General features: G+C 48.0%; 7 protein-coding genes across 7 annotated transcripts; 4 read left to right on the top strand and 3 right to left on the bottom strand.

Annotated features, from left to right (window-relative positions):
• Positions 1-361: 361 nt before the first annotated feature.
• On the top strand, positions 362-3264 carry N7516_002990 (uncharacterized protein; the record flags this gene model as incomplete). The annotated part of the gene is made up of 2 exons (XM_057215710.1): positions 362-897; positions 969-3264. 2 exons carry the CDS (start codon positions 362-364, stop codon positions 3262-3264), a joined length of 2832 nt encoding a protein of 943 aa, XP_057077593.1.
• Positions 3265-3564: 300 nt separating this feature from the next.
• Positions 3565-4076, top strand: N7516_002989 (transcriptional coactivator p15/PC4 family protein; the record flags this gene model as incomplete). The annotated part of the gene is made up of 2 exons (XM_057215709.1): positions 3565-3795; positions 3858-4076. 2 exons carry the CDS (start codon positions 3565-3567, stop codon positions 4074-4076), a joined length of 450 nt encoding a protein of 149 aa, XP_057077592.1.
• Positions 4077-4231: 155 nt separating this feature from the next.
• N7516_002988 (uncharacterized protein) lies at positions 4232-8451 on the bottom strand (the record flags this gene model as incomplete). Its single annotated transcript, XM_057215708.1, has 4 exons — positions 4232-4906; positions 4975-5156; positions 5216-5701; positions 5775-8451. 4 exons carry the CDS (start codon positions 8449-8451, stop codon positions 4232-4234), a joined length of 4020 nt encoding a protein of 1339 aa, XP_057077591.1.
• A 927-nt stretch (positions 8452-9378) lies between these two features.
• On the bottom strand, positions 9379-10521 carry N7516_002987 (RNA-binding protein; the record flags this gene model as incomplete). The annotated part of the gene is made up of 5 exons (XM_057215707.1): positions 9379-9431; positions 9487-9901; positions 9961-10060; positions 10118-10174; positions 10436-10521. 5 exons carry the CDS (start codon positions 10519-10521, stop codon positions 9379-9381), a joined length of 711 nt encoding a protein of 236 aa, XP_057077590.1.
• Positions 10522-11645: 1124 nt separating this feature from the next.
• Positions 11646-12951, top strand: N7516_002986 (putative mitochondrial carrier protein; the record flags this gene model as incomplete). Its single annotated transcript, XM_057215706.1, has 5 exons — positions 11646-11753; positions 11826-12146; positions 12210-12485; positions 12533-12669; positions 12726-12951. 5 exons carry the CDS (start codon positions 11646-11648, stop codon positions 12949-12951), a joined length of 1068 nt encoding a protein of 355 aa, XP_057077589.1.
• Positions 12952-13375: 424 nt separating this feature from the next.
• N7516_002985 (60S ribosomal protein eL18) lies at positions 13376-14202 on the top strand (the record flags this gene model as incomplete). The annotated part of the gene is made up of 4 exons (XM_057215705.1): positions 13376-13379; positions 13493-13597; positions 13698-14065; positions 14125-14202. 4 exons carry the CDS (start codon positions 13376-13378, stop codon positions 14200-14202), a joined length of 555 nt encoding a protein of 184 aa, XP_057077588.1.
• A 297-nt stretch (positions 14203-14499) lies between these two features.
• N7516_002984 (glutamate-5-semialdehyde dehydrogenase) lies at positions 14500-15993 on the bottom strand (the record flags this gene model as incomplete). Its single annotated transcript, XM_057215704.1, has 3 exons — positions 14500-15407; positions 15468-15629; positions 15693-15993. 3 exons carry the CDS (start codon positions 15991-15993, stop codon positions 14500-14502), a joined length of 1371 nt encoding a protein of 456 aa, XP_057077587.1.
• Between the last annotated feature and the right edge of the window lie 71 nt (positions 15994-16064).

The following is a 16064-nucleotide window of genomic DNA, read 5'->3' as shown; positions in this document are numbered from 1 at the left end:
ATAGCGGAGATCAACTCCTTTCTGTTTAGCTTTAGATTCCTTGCTATATAGCTCATGCTTGTAAGGAAATCATGATGGGATACATAAATATAATTTATACAAATATCTATAGCTAGCCATGTTTTGAATATACAACATACGGCATACTCTTAAACTAGTTATATCAAGTACGAGTACGAGGTGTGCACTGGCCAACGGTGTACGCCAAGCATTTTCCAAGGTTGCTATCCCTCGTATCTCCTCTTACCTTTATTGTTCCCGTCAAATTGTCTACGCAGATCTACAAGGTCACGCTTGATGGACATGGAGGGTTGACTATAATTATTCTAGACACCCTCCAAATCCGGGATATCTCAACACAATGAGTCGCCTCAGTGAGGATGCAGACTCCGAAGTCATTTCAGCGTCTCCATCCGGCAAGGACCACAATATTCCCCCGACGCAAGACCCCATCTCGAATACAGCAGTTTCAAAGGAATTCATCAATGCTATCCTCAATTTTCTCTCGACCTCAACCAATGAGACCCTCCTTGGAGTATTTGCGCTTCTTGCACTTGTCACCTACGTTATCCTGGGGAGACTCGGTCTGCTTCTGATTGGAGTGGCTGTTGGGGTTGTCCTGCACGCGTCCTGGGAGGGATCGGATAATGAACATCCAGACGGAGTATCCCACACGAAAAAGTCCAACAGGCGTAGAGAACTTGCGCTGGAAGTCTCCAACCGGCTCTTGGACTGGCCGAAACGGGCTGGTGCTTCAGACATCCAAGGGGGAGATGATGGTTCTATAAGTACGCTTGAGGATATGTCATCAGCAGACTTGGAATATGCTGCCTTCCCACCGGCCACCGCTGTCGCGCTGAGAACGCTCACGGATGCAGTTATTAATGACTATGTCAAGTAAGTATCCTTCATCTATACACCCCCACCTTTCTCCCACTGTGGAATAAGTAGCTTATTCCCAAATAAAGATACTGGTATGAGCCACTTTTACCGTCCGAATCAAGTTTCCCAGGCTCGTGTCGAAGAATTTTGACTCATTTCATTACATCAGTCTCCTCGCACCTCTCACGGAAACGAACAGAGGACACATTCTTGCAGTTTCTCACCAACTCCTCATCTATCGTCATTGTATTCTTGAATGAACTTGCAGCAGCATTCACCGCTGTGGGATCCTCCCCGGCGGAAGCCCAAAAGACCGTGGATCAGTACCTTGAACAATTCCCGGATAGCAGCCTAGCGAATGTATTGTCTGAGAAACAACAAAAGAAGAAACTTGGCATGATTGCGGATGATATACTGTCGAATTTCTTGGATGCCAAGGCCTACAATTGTCCGGCTGTACGGGACTTCCTCCGTGAGGTCTTTGCGGGAGTGATATTGGGGTCCACTGTTACCAGTCTTGCCCGTCCTGAATTTATCAATGAATGGATTATCTATCTCCTGCAGGGTGGTGAATCCGAAATCATGCACGCTATCGACGCAGGCGTGGAAGGTGCACGGAACCAGGGCGTTAGTGCTCCCAGGTCTTCAGAAGACCCAAGGAGAGACTCCGTCAAAGACACACAGAGAGAGTCGATGCATGTGGCAAGGGCTACAGAGGAAGAAGCAGTTCTAGAGGTGAAACGTCTAAGCGCTATGATTGCATCCCATGATACGCAGAGCTCAGAGTCAGAACGGCCACGCCAAGACAAACCAATTAACGGAAATTACCCTTTAGAGGCTGATATAGCTTCAAAAACGACTCATCAAAACGAAGATCACGAAGATCAGGGACCAGTTCCCAATATGCAATTACTTGTAAGCCCGAAATTATCCGAAGACTCTGCTGTGCCACCTTTGATTCTTCACGGGGCACAGGTGTTGGTGGATGATGATGGAGCGAGGGATGAAAAGGGCCAAATCAAGTCGCGACCCATGTGGGATTATCTACTACAGGTCGAACCAGCGTCAACACGCTCAACTGGGTGGATGGTGTTTCGCAAATATTCGGACTTCCAGTCTCTTCACGAGATGCTGGGAACCGTTTCGCGATTGAATCAAATTTCAAGTTTTTCGGAGCGACACCCCACACTGCCCACCTGGAAGGGCAAAACGCGACAAGCTCTCGCTCGGGACCTTGAGTGGTATTTACAAGATGCCATGAAACACGAGTCACTTGCCGACACGGATCGAATGCGCCGATTTTTAGAAAAGGACGCTGGTTCTTCCACTGAACCCATTGGTCCTAGCAAACCGGTATTCTCTTTCCCTAGTCAAACTGCGTTTGAAAATATGGGCAAAGGTATGCTAGGTGCGTTGACCAATGCACCCAAGGGAGTGGCAGGGGGTGGTAAAGCCGTCTTTGAAGGAATGACGGGGGTGTTCGGAGGCACCGCCAATGGCAAGAAACCGGCTGTCACTGCTGGTCAGATTCAACCCGAAATTGATAACTCCAGTCGCACCAGTTTGTCGCAGACACAGACCATTTTTGGTGATAGTACCGGCTTAAGCAACGAAAATGTCGATGCGCCTGTGGTGTACCATCGCGACACCCTGGAAATCCAAAGAGGCGAAATTTCCAAGTCGCCTTCGATTGACAGTACCAGAGAGTCGTCTGTGAATGAGCAAGGTGCATGGGCCACAGCGGTTTCACCCTCTAAAACCTCGCTTGATATCAGCGATCATACTACCGAAATTGACATCCAGGCAGCGGGGACTATTGATCAAACCTCATCACATCGCCGATCAGAGACTGGGCAGAGTATTGATCAATCCCGCAAGCAGGGAAGTCCCATCACAGCTGATGAGACGCAGATAGCAGTAGAGCTGATCTTTGCGGTTATCAATGAGTTGTACACCTTGTCGTCTGCGTGGAATATACGCCGGACCCTTTTGAATGCTGCTAAATCATATATCCTACGTCCCGGGAGCCCAACATTGGAAACTATTCGTACTCTGTTGCAAGATTCCATGATAGAAGGCCACACTTCAGACGACGCCCTAGGGGGTTACCTCGTCAAACTTCGTGAGAACGCACTTCCGACGGAGGAGGAAGTTAAAGCCTGGCCCCCTCCACCCAGTGAGGAGGAGAAGATCCGGTTACGGGATACTGCACGTAAACTATTTGTGCAGCGAGGAATCCCACAGGCCTTAACAAGTGTTATGGGAGCAGCTGCTAGTCGAGAAGCGCTAGAGAAGATCTTTGATAGTCTTCAAGTTGAGAGTGTCGCTCGAGGATTTGTCTTCTCGATTCTATTACAGGGCCTTAGGGTATTGACACTTTAATGTTCAATGGATCATATTGATATGAGATATACATATATGAGTGATGACAAGTAGGAACCATCAATGATAGACATATGTATATAGTTGTATATAGTTATATATATATATATATGTGTGTGTGTGTGTGTGTGTGTGTATGTGTGTATGTGTGTGTATGCGTACTGATATAGAGGTGGTCTTCACGTGATGACGTGTCCGCGTTTCGCGTTCGTGTTGAGACCTACATAATACATCACCTTGCCACGTTCTTACTCTTACTCTCATTTCTGACATTCAGATCCCCGAGATCATCTCCCAGTCATGTCTTCCAGGAAACGTTCATCCGAGTCAGGCGTTGAGCCCGACAATAGCGTGCGCTCCAAAAAGGCCAAGGTCAACACTACAGCGGAAGCCAAAACCGACTCTAATGGAGATCGCTATTGGGAAATATCCAAGATGCGCCGCGTGACCATATCATCTTTCCGTGGGAAAACCCAGGTGAATGTCAGAGAATATTATGAGAAGGACGGGCAGGAGTTGCCAGGAAAAAAGGTTAGTATCATGATCAGTAGGTCTGCAATAAACCGTGCTAATATATTCATTCCCCAATCCAGGGTATCTCAATGCCCGTGGATCAATTTGCTGCTATTGTCTCCATTCTACCTGAGATTGAGCAGGCATTGGAAGAAAATGGGGAAATTCTTCCTCGGCCCGTCTACTCGACAGAGGGAGGTCAGTCTGGTCAAGGAGAGCAAGGACAGGTCCATTCGGGCAACCAAAGTCCATCCAAGCAGAATATTGAGGCGACAAGTGACGAGGAGAGTGAAGCATGATGCATGATCGCCATTGAGACTTTGAGACTTTGAGACTTTGATTTACGTCGCCCACAGCTAGCCCTTATAATTTCATCATATAATCAAATTGATCCTGACCATCTGAATCAAATTATGGTGGTCTAGACTTACCCCCCCCAAATTTTCCCGATATATCACATACTCGCCTCTTGTGTCGCTATATTGTTGGCAATAGAACCTCCTCGCCAAGCACAGCGATGATCTTTCTCTTGGACAAGCTGGCTCTGGTCTCCAATTTGACCCCATCCTCCTCCTCCGGGTGTACGGATGATGATCCGCTCCCCTGCTTGCATCTGAGCGGAATTCTTTGCGCCGAGATTGATGTATCTTTTCTCCCACCCTCCGTCTTGCTTTTTCACACAGCGCACCCAGATGTTCTGACCACACTGGGCGTCCTCACCTCCCTCCATTCCATATGGATGGTAGACTCTTCTTTCGGAAAGGATAGAGACTTGCACGGGAATACGGAATTCAATGTCTCGCACAACGCCGTCCCCGCCGCGGTGCTGACCATTGCCTCCAGAATTCGGTCGAAGACTGAATTCTCGGAGGATCACAGGGTACCGCCGCTCGAGCACCTCTGCATCAGTGATTCGAGTGTTAGTCATGTGGGTATGAACCCCTGAAGTACCTTTCCAAGTCGGACCAGCCCCGCTACCACCAGCGATGGTTTCATAGTAACCAAACCCTTTCGTTTCCCTCTCACCGGGCATATTCCCTCCGAACCCAAATGTGAGATTGTTGGTATCACCTTGTGACGCAGCGCAAGCCTGGAAGCACCTCAAAATGACGTCGGTCACTCGTTGACTCTGAAGAGAAAGAAGAAGAAAAAAACGATGAGTTCATGTGATCAACGTCAGGATCTATCTGTTCTTACCGTCAAAACATTGCCACCCACCACGGCAGCTGATTCCGAGGGGGATAGAAGACTTCCAGGAGGAATTCGAACGTTAATTGGCTTTAAACACCCCTGATTCAATGGAATATCTGCTGAAATAAGGCATCGCAGGCAATAGATGATCGCCGAGTATGTGACAGCCTCCGGTGCATTGATATTACCTGTCATTGTCAGTTCAATAAACATCAAGTTTTCTCTTGAAAGTCACTTTTGACCATACCATATACTTCTGGGCCTGTCCCCTCGAAATCGAAGATTGCCTCTCCTTGGTCCCCATCTATCGATATCTTCAATTGAATAGGACTCCCATCATCCATGTAATCAATTGCACTTAGTTCTCGACCGGCAAATCTCTTGCTCACGTCTTTTAGTAGATTTCGCACACTGAGCTCCGCGTTGTCTTGGATCTGGTGCATATAGAACTGCACAACAGCCTCACCATACTCCTCGATTAGAGTGCCGATCAAGTTGATACCCTTCTTATTCGCAGCAATCTGAGCTTTGAGATCATTCAAGTTATCTGCTAGGCATCGAGTCCCACTGCAGTTTGGATACTGGGCCGGCTCTTTGTACAGCAATTCTGTGATGCGTTCTTCGTCAAACTTGCCTTCGGATACCAATTTTTCGCTTTTTATGGCTGCGCCTTCCTGGTAAAGCTCTTTTGAATGAGGTGGCATAGATCCCGGGAGTATTCCTCCAATGTCGGCTTCATACATGTTAGAATAATCTGTTCCTTTCCCTTTCCCTCCCCCTTCTCTTTCAATTGGGAAATGTCTTACCATGATGCGCCCTAGAGGCGACGTAGAATATGATCTTTCCCTGGCTAAAAGTAGGTTGGAGGACTGTGATATCTGGGAGATGTGTTCCTCCAAATTCTGGGTGATTTGACACGATTACATCCCCGGGCTTCAGTTTATCTTGCCAGATCTGGGCCTGTATCCGTACACAGGTAGACATGCTACCGAGATGGACGGGTAAGTGCGGTGCATTCGCAACAAGCCCGCCTTCTGCGTCAAACAATGCACAGGAATAGTCAAGTCGCTCCTTTACATTGGTACTTACACTTGTCTTCTGTAAAGCACGACCCATTTGCTCGGCAATAGCCATGAATCTGTGCGAGAAGACGCTTAACAGGATAGGATCCACATTGGCGGTGCTAATATTTGGCTGGCTGGCATCGGATTCACCAATGTTGATGACAACGTGGGTTTTGGTCAAAAGGGCCGATGCTCCTGGGGTCACCACGATTGTCTGGGTGTCATCGGCTAAAATTGCTGGGCCTCTCACTCGCTCGTCAAACTTCAAGTCGTCGAGTTTGTAGATTGGCGTTTCACGTCGGCCGCCCTCGAAGTAGACAAGAGATCTGCGATATTCTTGGCCCACCAAAGCGTCCTTTGGGTTGGACTCCTGGATCTGCCGGTCCACAGTCTTTTCAGATATTTTGAATCCTTTCCCGATCCCTCTCACCCGCACATCATCCACAATGATATCCCGATCTGGAAGAGTAAAACCAAACTCCTGATCGTGTTGCTTCATAAATGCCTTCCCAAAGGCCCATTCGTCGCCCCCAAAGTGAAGATCGGCCTCCTCTTTGCTGGGTTTAAGTATCATCAAGGCAGATTCCGTGCCCCGGTATCGCATATTGAGGTATTCTTCAAACACGATTGAATCACTGTCAAAGCCTTGGTCTCGCAACCTCTGCGTGGATCGCTTTTTTAAGTCTTCTATTCTCAAACCAAGTGCATACCGAACCCCCTCCTTGCCATCATCATCAGCCCAGGTCTTTGATTCAGGCTCTTGATTTTCATCAACAACATCTGCCAGTACCATTCCGTATGCCGAGAGCACCGAGGAATACCGATGAATCAAGATTTGCCGAATCCCCAGGCTCTCGGCAATGGCAACGGCATGCTGGCCTCCGGCTCCTCCAAACGTAGCCAACCTGTGCTTTGAGGTGTCATGGCCCTTGGCCTCTGTGAGTGATCGAATGGGCCGGGTCATTGTCTCGTTGGCTACCTTTATGAAACCAAAGGCAACCTCGTCAGGGGTCATTTCTCGGCTTTGGCCCCCTTTGGTCAACTGCTGGTTGATCTCTTTGGTTAGCTCCTCGAACAACACCCGACTGACGTCTTCATCCAGACCCTGGGTTTCATCTGAGCCGAAAATCTTCGGGAAGAAGTCTGGGACCAATCGCCCAAGGAACAGGTTGGCATCAGTTACTGTGAGTGGTCCACTCTTGCGATAGCACGCCGGTCCTGGGTGAGCTCCTGCTGACTCGGGACCGACGACGAAGAGGCCGTTACGGTAGAACAACCTCGAGCCGCCACCTGCAGCAACGGTGTTGATATCCAACTGAGGGGACTGGATTGTCACTCCAGCGGTGGTTGTCTCAAAGACATGTTCATACCGGCCGGATCCATACCTGCTAACATCCGTGCTCGTGCCTCCCATATCAAACCCTATTACAGGTGTCTTCGACACAGGATCGTAGGAAGTCAACGCATATCCCACCACTCCGCCAGCAGGCCCCGATAGAATTGCTCGTAGGCCTGAAAATTGGTTGACATCCACAAGGCCCCCGTCTGATTGCATAAATTCGCAGCGTGCGCCTTTGGAGCCCGCCTGTTGTTTGACACTCTCACTACCTAGACTACCCTCAAATCCGGCTTGAAATCCAGATATATACTTCTTGATGGCAGGGGTCAAATATGCGTCGGCGCAGGCTGAAGTGGTCCTCGGCACAAGTTTGATCATCGGCATGAGCTGGTGGCTCAAACTCACATGGTGGAAACCAATATCCTTGGCGATTCTTCCCACCAGTGCCTCATGGTCTGGAAAGGTATACCCATGTATAAGACATACCGCTATGCTTCTAATCCCGCGGCTGTATACCTCTTTCAATTGGGATCTCACCAAGTCCTCAGATGGACGCTTCAGTATGCGAACTGCTTCCGAAGAAAGACCGCAAACAACGTCGTCGTCTTCTGCCCGGGTCTGTTCCCGGATATTAGTGGTAGTGACGTTTCGTTGCGGATCTTCTGCATAGTCTTCCAAAGTGACACGCTCGTCCACCTCCATCACCTCTTCGTACAGGACATCGGGACGTTTGATGGCAAGGTCAAATATTCTGGGACGAGACTGATTTCCAATCTCGAGGCAGTCTTTGAAGCCCTTGCTTACCACCAGCACTACCTTCTCTCCCTTCCGCTCAAGCAGCGCGTTTGTTGCCACAGTTGTGCCCATGCGGATGCTTTGGATCAAAGAAGTATCGATAGGTTCCCCACGAGGGATTTCATGGCCTGTGAACTTGGAAAGAATGCGCCGGATTCCTTCCAAAGGCGCATCTTTGTAGTTGTTGGGGTCTTCTGAGAGCAGTTTAATCACAATGTCATCTTCCAAGCGACCCGTCCCCGGATTTCCGACGCAATCCGTAAATGTCCCACCTCTCTTTACCATGTCAGTCTTCTGGATAAGTAAAAGGTGGGGGGCAGAAGGTTAATACATCGATTGCAATGTTGATTCCTGTTTGTTTTGCTGAACCCATAGTACCCATAGTACCCATAGTAGAAGGTAGCTCAAAGTTGAAAGTTGAAAGTTGAAAGTTGAAAGTTGAATAAAAAGTACGAGACTTCCAATGGGACTCTTCTCTGTTCCCCTCTGTTCCCCTCTGTTCCCCACCTACGTCATGTCATGGCTATAATACGAAACTATTTTCAAAATGCGGATTTCAAGAAATGGCTGTTGCTTCTTTTTTTTTTTTTTTTTGTGGTGGCTTTTGGTTATTAACAACAAGTTGTGGAAATTATGCTTGAAAACGGATCCCCAACAGCATCAACCTCACATACAACTAAAGGCACTACAGTGGTTTAGAGGATGGCGACCGGTCGAAGAGGGCGAGGGAATTGAAATAACCGCTTTCAAATTAAACTGCGAACAAGACGGAGGGCGAAACGGAATTCATCGTGGTTTTTGGGCGCGGACTTGGAACGATCGTTCGACGTTCGCTTCGGTGGGATCCGAGCTGCTGACCAGGATAAATTACCAACCTCAAATAAAAAAAAAATATTGGGAATAACTCGGGGAAAAGCAAGATCGAAAAAAAAAAAAGGTCAGGGAAAAGCAGGCTTCACACGTTCACTTGGCCCCAGCTTGTCCCGATGAGCAAGCTTCACGCGGTTTGTAATCAGAAACACAGAGGCAAAGGGGCGGGGGAAGAAATATGATTATGCCACAGGGATGTATTAAAAGTAATACTGGGGCGATAACCTTGTCTCCTCCCCCTAGTTGGTACAACCGCAATGAAGGACACCTTCAGTAGACGAAAACAGAATGACAACGGGAGACATGGGTCGAAAGCGCGAAGGAACGTAATACTGAGTTGATCTACTCAGCAGTATCAAGCTCATCATGAGCAGAGGGCATTGGGTCCAGGGGTACTGCTGTATGTGAGTGAAAAGAACGTTTTATGGGTTGAATCCGGATGCAACTGACCTTTCCTGTCCTCACCGTTTGGGCCGTTCTCACGGTCCTCCTCACGACGCTCGCGATCATCATCGCGTCTCTCCCGGTCATCCTTGCCATCACGTTCGCGGTCATCGGGGCTGCGAGAACGGTCACGAGAACGGTCGCGATCACGTCGATCGTGGTCACGGTCGCGGCGGTCAGAATCACGGTCGCGACGGTCGTAGTCGCGGTCGGTGCGGTCGGCGTCCCGTTCATACCGGTCCTCTCGGCGGGGGGAATAGTCGCCACCACGGCTGCGACGAGGGGATGGGGAACGACCACGGCGGGGAGGAGTGCGATCACGGCGACGATCACGGCCAGCATCGCGACCGGCGTCACGGGGAGCGTCACGACCAGAGCCAGAGTCAAAGCGCCAGGAAGCAGAGGGAGGAGTGCGTGCCCACTAGAGATAGGTTAAAAAGAGATTTGACAAAGCTTTGGGAGTGGGGAGAGTATGCTTACCTCAATCTTCAGGAGATCATCGCGGCCGATACGCTTGTTGTGCATCTCATGGTAAGCATCATCAGCATCGCGGCGACTCTCGTATTCAACAAAAGCAAAGCTAAGCGATTTAGATTAGACAGGTAAAGCAGTTTTAGACATTTATCATTCAACTCACAGTCGGCTGGATGGAGTGCGCGGGGCAGGGATATCACAGCGAACAAGACGCCCATAACTAGTTCCAAAATCAGTTGAGCTAGCTTCAGGTACCGGTATCGAGAGAAATTATGATGAGAAATGACCCAAGACTAGCTAACAGTTGCCCGAGTGAGACGGGACAATGTAGACAGAAGCTTCCACGCCAATGTCACGCTAGTTGGAAGAAAGAAAAGAAGTGTCGTCCAAGGCATATATACTGCCAATGATCTTTCATCGGGAGGTCGTCGGAAGGATAGGAATCGAAGTTCGTAGGTGCGAAGGTAGAGGCGACACGTACCGTTCGAATTCGTAGGCAAGATCGCGAGCACGGGTGCCATGGCCAAACCCGGTAACATACAGAGTAGTTCCAGAGCGAGAAGACATGGTGCCGTTAGCACAGAGCAATGAAAAAGAAAGAAGATTGGGTCAGTTGGAAAGAAGAAGAAATTGAAAAGAGGAGGTGGAGCTTAAGAAGCTTCAAGAGGATAAAGGGTAAAGATAAAAAGAGAGAGAGAGAGAGAGAGAGAGCCCTGGAGAAAGAACACAGAAAGAATTGGTGGTGAAGGTGCTACGGTGGATCAAACATGCCAATGACGCAATTGATTTTGGGGGTTGTTTCTGTTCTTTTCTTCTCTTTTCTCTTTTTTCTCTTTTTTTTTTTTTTTTTTTATCTTTTATGATAAAAAACATAGCTGATATAAATTCAAAGAAAGAAAGAAAGAAATTCATAAATTAGATTTAATCTATCTTCTGTCTACAATGGGATGTTGCATAATAAGTAACTATAGTTGTATGTAACTAGTTAAGTACATAGTCTCTGTATAGTTAGCTCAGCCGTGGACCCCCAAGGTACGTAATATAAGTGGCGGGACTATCGGGAGGTACCGTGTCTGTCGGTAAGTCGGGATGTTCTTCTCTTTCTCTCTCACCTTTAAGACACCCTTCAACTAGTATACACACACCAAACTCACTGATCTGTGAGACCTTTTTTTTTTTTTTTTTTCTTTCTTGTTTCTTGTTTCTTGTTTCTTGTCTCTTGTCTCTTGTCTCTTGTCTCTTGTCTCTTGTCTCTTGTCTCTTGTCTCTTGTCTCTTGTTTCTTTTCGCCTATCCAACTACATCTCTTACAGTGAAAGGGAAAACCAGCAACTCCGGCCCAACAACCCATCCGATCATAGGAAAAAGGCCTTTCTTTCTGAGCTTACTTCTCCTATTTTATTTTATTTTGGCAACGTCACTATCAACATCACCATTTATACCTCAGTTACATGGCCATTGAAACAAGCAATCCACTCGATACAGGATCAACGATGTGCTTTTAGATCACCAAGCCTCGGAAAACAACCAACCTTCATGGCTAGCACTACACCGATAGTGCTTTATCGCATTTGATTTGCAGCAACAGTCAAGCTTCATTTTTCTGATTCGAAGAATTGCGGGAAATTATAACACAGCAAAACACATTTATCATCAACCTCATCCGCGTGACCGGATGTGCATATCGTCAACATGAGCCTAGATCGCCAGGATGCTGTTCAGAAAGAGGAGTTGAATGGTACAGGAAAGCCTGCCTTGCAGAATCTGTCCAAGTTTCCCTCTGGTTCAAATCCAGCCAGGGTGAGAAGGATCCCCTTCCGCCCCTCCAACCCCAAAATTTGAGCCAGGATGCTGACTGGTTGTTTAAAGCAGGAGCTGATTACTGAGCAAACTCCCTCAATGTTGGTTCGGACTAGAAAAAACCTCGCGGAACCTGTGGTGGCTGCATTTATGGCTGGTGGAGTGGCTGGTGCAGTTTCCAGAACAATAGTGTCACCACTCGAACGATTGAAGATTCTGCTTCAAATTCAAAGTGTCGGTCGAACAGAATACAGATTATCAATCTGGAAAGCCTTGGTGAAGATGGGACGGGAAGAAGGCTGGCGTGGTTTCATGCGAGGAAATGGAACAAACTGTATTCGCATTATCCCTTACTCCGCGGTACAGTTTGGGAGCTATAATTTTTACAAGCAAGTGAGTGGCCTCCTATCCATGTAGACCCAAGGTTAGGTGTAAACTGACATTTCTTTGATCTAGTTTGTAGAGTCTCCTGATGGTGAGATGACCCCAATGCGTCGCCTTGTTTGTGGAGGTGTTGCTGGCATCACCTCAGTGACTATCACCTATCCTCTGGACATTGTGCGAACCCGGCTTTCCATTCAATCCGCCTCCTTTGCCGATCTTGGAGCAAGAGACCCAAGCCAAAAACTGCCAGGCATGTTCACTACAATGGCCATGATCTATAAAAATGAAGGTGGGACAAAGGCTTTATACCGTGGAATTGCACCTACCGTTGCTGGAGTTGCCCCATATGTGAGTTTATCAAGTAATTTGACTTGGACACAACTGATGAGCGACAGGTGGGACTCAATTTCATGACCTACGAATCGGTGCGCAAGTATCTAACACCGGAAGGGGACAAAAACCCTAGCTCCTATCGAAAATTATTGGCTGGCGCGATCTCTGGAGCAGTCGCTCAGACCTGTACCTATCCTTTGTCGGTTCTTTTATTCTATTGGCTTAAGCCCTGTGAAACTGACTTTTTTCCCTTAGTGATGTACTACGTCGACGATTCCAAATCAACACAATGTCGGGAATGGGTTACCAATACACCTCAATCTGGGATGCCGTGAGGGTCATCGTGGCTGAAGAGGGACTACGTGGACTCTTCAAGGGGATAGGGCCAAATCTTTTGAAAGTTGCTCCCAGTATGGCCAGCAGCTGGTTGAGTTTTGAAATGACTCGTGATTTCTTTGTCGGCTTGAATGATAGAGAATAGTTCAAATAATATATGTATGTACGTAGATATTTCTTCTTATTACTACACAGAACATTTGATTATACACAATGCAGATATACTTAAACAAGAGTGGACAAAAATGATCTTGATGTAGATATGTAGATATGTAGATATACTCCATAACTAGTTAGCAGAAGTCTACGGAGTAATTCTCTGCTCCAGCGCTAAATGCACCAAGATCCACCAATCACGTGACCATGTGGCAAATCAGAACGAGAAAGTTCTTTGAAAGAGTCACGTGGTTACAGCCAGGTCATGTGCCTCGCCTTTCCTAGTCAAGTCTAGCGTAGGGCTAAACCCACACACCACTGTCCAGCCGAAAGTCAAGGATCAAAAACCTCCTGCACTTTCCATACGGGTGCGACAGCAAGCTATTTCCCGGGAAGTCGACCAATACACAGCCATGGGTATGTTAAATTCTCTCCATTGACTCGACTATCGCATCTCGCAGCGTTCATTCGAAACCTTTGCTTCTTTCTCTCGTTCTCCGTCCATTCCACTGACAATTCATAAATTGCAGGTATCGACCTGGACCGCCACCATGTGCGGAGCAGCCACCGCAAGGCTCCCAAGAGCGACAACGTCTACTTGAAGGTTCTGGTGAAGCTCTACCGCTTCTTGGCTCGTATGACTCCCCCCGATTCCGAATTTCGTTTGCAGCGCAATTTTTACAGGTGTACCATTATATGAGGATTTTCGTGAGGCTGATATGGGATGTATGATAGGCCGCACCGAGTCCAACTTCAACAAGGCCGTCCTCCGTCGTCTCTTTATGTCGAGAATCAACCGCCCCCCGGTTTCCCTTTCTCGCACTGTCGCCAACATCAGCGAGGCGCAGAAGGGCAAGACCGTCGTCGTTGTCGGCACTGTCACCGATGACAACCGCCTTTTGACCGTTCCCAAGCTGTCGATTGCTGCCCTCCGTTTCACCGCTACCGCTCGCGCTCGCATTGAGAAGGCCGGTGGTGAGACTTTGACCCTTGACCAGCTTGCTCTCCGTGCTCCTACCGGTGCCAACACTCTCCTCCTGCGTGGACCCAAGAACGCCCGTGAGGCCGTGAAGCACTTCGGCTTCGGTCCTCACACCGACAAGGTGCGTGATTACGACTGGCAAATGAGATGGTGTGATTCAAATTTACTGACTCAAAACAGAAGCCGTACGTGGGAAGCAAGGGCCGCAAGTTCGAGCGGGCTCGTGGTCGCAGACGTTCCAAGGGTTTCAAGGTTTAAGGGACTTGACGAGGATGATGTGGTGTGTATGTATTGTGAAAGATGCATTGGCCACATTGACTTTCTCGGTGCCTGGAATCGTTCCAGTTCTAGCCAGAGACCTCAAGTCTGTGTACTTAAAAGTGGCGGGATGTCTTTGGTTGGCCTGGGAAATGAGAATTTACGAATGAAGGGGCAAAAGAAAATTGAATCAGGCTTTGTCCTAAGTTTTTTCTTATGGGATTTTTCAAAGAAAGCAAGAAAAAAAAAATCTTTTTAAAATGATATCCTTCTATTGATGCGTTGCACTGGAGGCGATCACTGGCCTATGGGCAGATTAGTATGGAGATATTTCTTCCCTCCTTCACCATAGTCCGCTGCCCCATGACCATTTCCCCGGATCAAGTACTTGTAGATCGTCAAGCCCTCCAGTCCGACCGGTCCTCGGGAATGAATCTTGTTGGTGCTGATGCCAACTTCGGTACCAAATCCAAACCGCATGCCGTCGGCAAACCTAGTAGATGCATTCCAGAAAACACCCGCGCTGTCAATTCCGCTCATGAACATATCCGCCGCTTCTTTTGACTGGGTCAAAATGAGCTCAGTATGCTTGGATGAATGCATGTTTATATGGGCAATGGCAGCCTCCACGGCCGTGGTCGGAGGGTCGGTTGAGGGAATTGTTTTCACTGCCAACACAAGGTCCAAAAACTCGGTGTTATAGTCGGATTCGGTGGCCGTTTGTACTTGCGCTGATTTCTCGGCTGGCAATGTCTTTGTCAATGCAGATTTTGAATCAGGATCACAACGAAGAGTCACGCCTTTCTCTAGGAGAGCAGCAGCTACCGCCGGGAACACAGATTCAAGGGTATCCTCATGGACAAGCAAGGACTCCAATGAGTTGCATGCCGCTGGATAGTCCGTTTTTGAATCCACAATCACTTTCACTGCGGTATCGATAACAGCATCGGCGTGTATGTAAGCAGAACAAAGGCCATCGGCATGTCCAAGCACAGGGATTTTCGTATTCTCTTTCACGAAACGAACAAGTTCGTTGGAACCTCGAGGAATGACTAGGTCAATCAGCGAATCCTGAGCCAAGAGAGAAGACACCGCATCGCGTGTCTTGACCAGTTGGATCGATGACACCGGCACCCGAGATTCGGCGATAGCTTTGGAGACAACGTTTGCGATTGCCGCAAAGGACTCCATGGATTCCTTCCCACCTGGAAATTTGTGTCAATTGAACAATATCATGAAATCTTCATAAGGGGCGTGCGTGTTACCTTTCAGAATAGCAGCGTTACCTGACTTGATAGCCAATGCAGCGATGTTTGCTATTACCTCTGGACGGGCCTCGAATATAATCAGCAGCACACCGATAGGGCAGCTGACCCTTTCAAGTGTCAAACCATCGTCAAGGAGGGTTCGGAGTGTCACTTTTCCGACTATGATTGTATCGTGTTAAGCTCTTATCTTTGTGAAGCTCAAAGATTAGAAAATGCACTCACTAGGGTCATCCAAATCTCGCACACTCAAGATTCCATCAAGCATGTCCTTGTATTTTCCAGGCCGCGACAGGTCAAGTCTCTTGAGCACGCTATGACTCAAATTCCCGCTCTCGGCCGCAATAGTAGCACTTTCCACATCCCTAGCATTGGCTTCAAGGATCTCCTTTTCGTTCATTTCCAATGCATCATGGAGCAACGTCAAAGCTTTATTTCGATCGTCATTGTTTAAAGTTGCAAGGCGACGAGAGGCAAGTGATGCGCTCTGGGCGGCATCAACTGCTGTAGATTCGGTCAATGGCATGATGTTCAAATATAATTTCTGCTCATATAAGGATTGAACAGTAAGTGCGGGAAAAGAAGTGATAGTCGTGA

Source organism: Penicillium verrucosum, assembly GCF_028828655.1.
Source record: "Penicillium verrucosum strain IBT 35672 chromosome Unknown utg000001l_segment0_segment0, whole genome shotgun sequence".
NCBI lineage: Eukaryota > Fungi > Ascomycota > Eurotiomycetes > Eurotiales > Aspergillaceae > Penicillium > Penicillium verrucosum.
The sequence above is the reverse complement of the archived record's forward strand: the minus strand, read 5'-3'. Positions and strand labels throughout refer to the sequence as shown.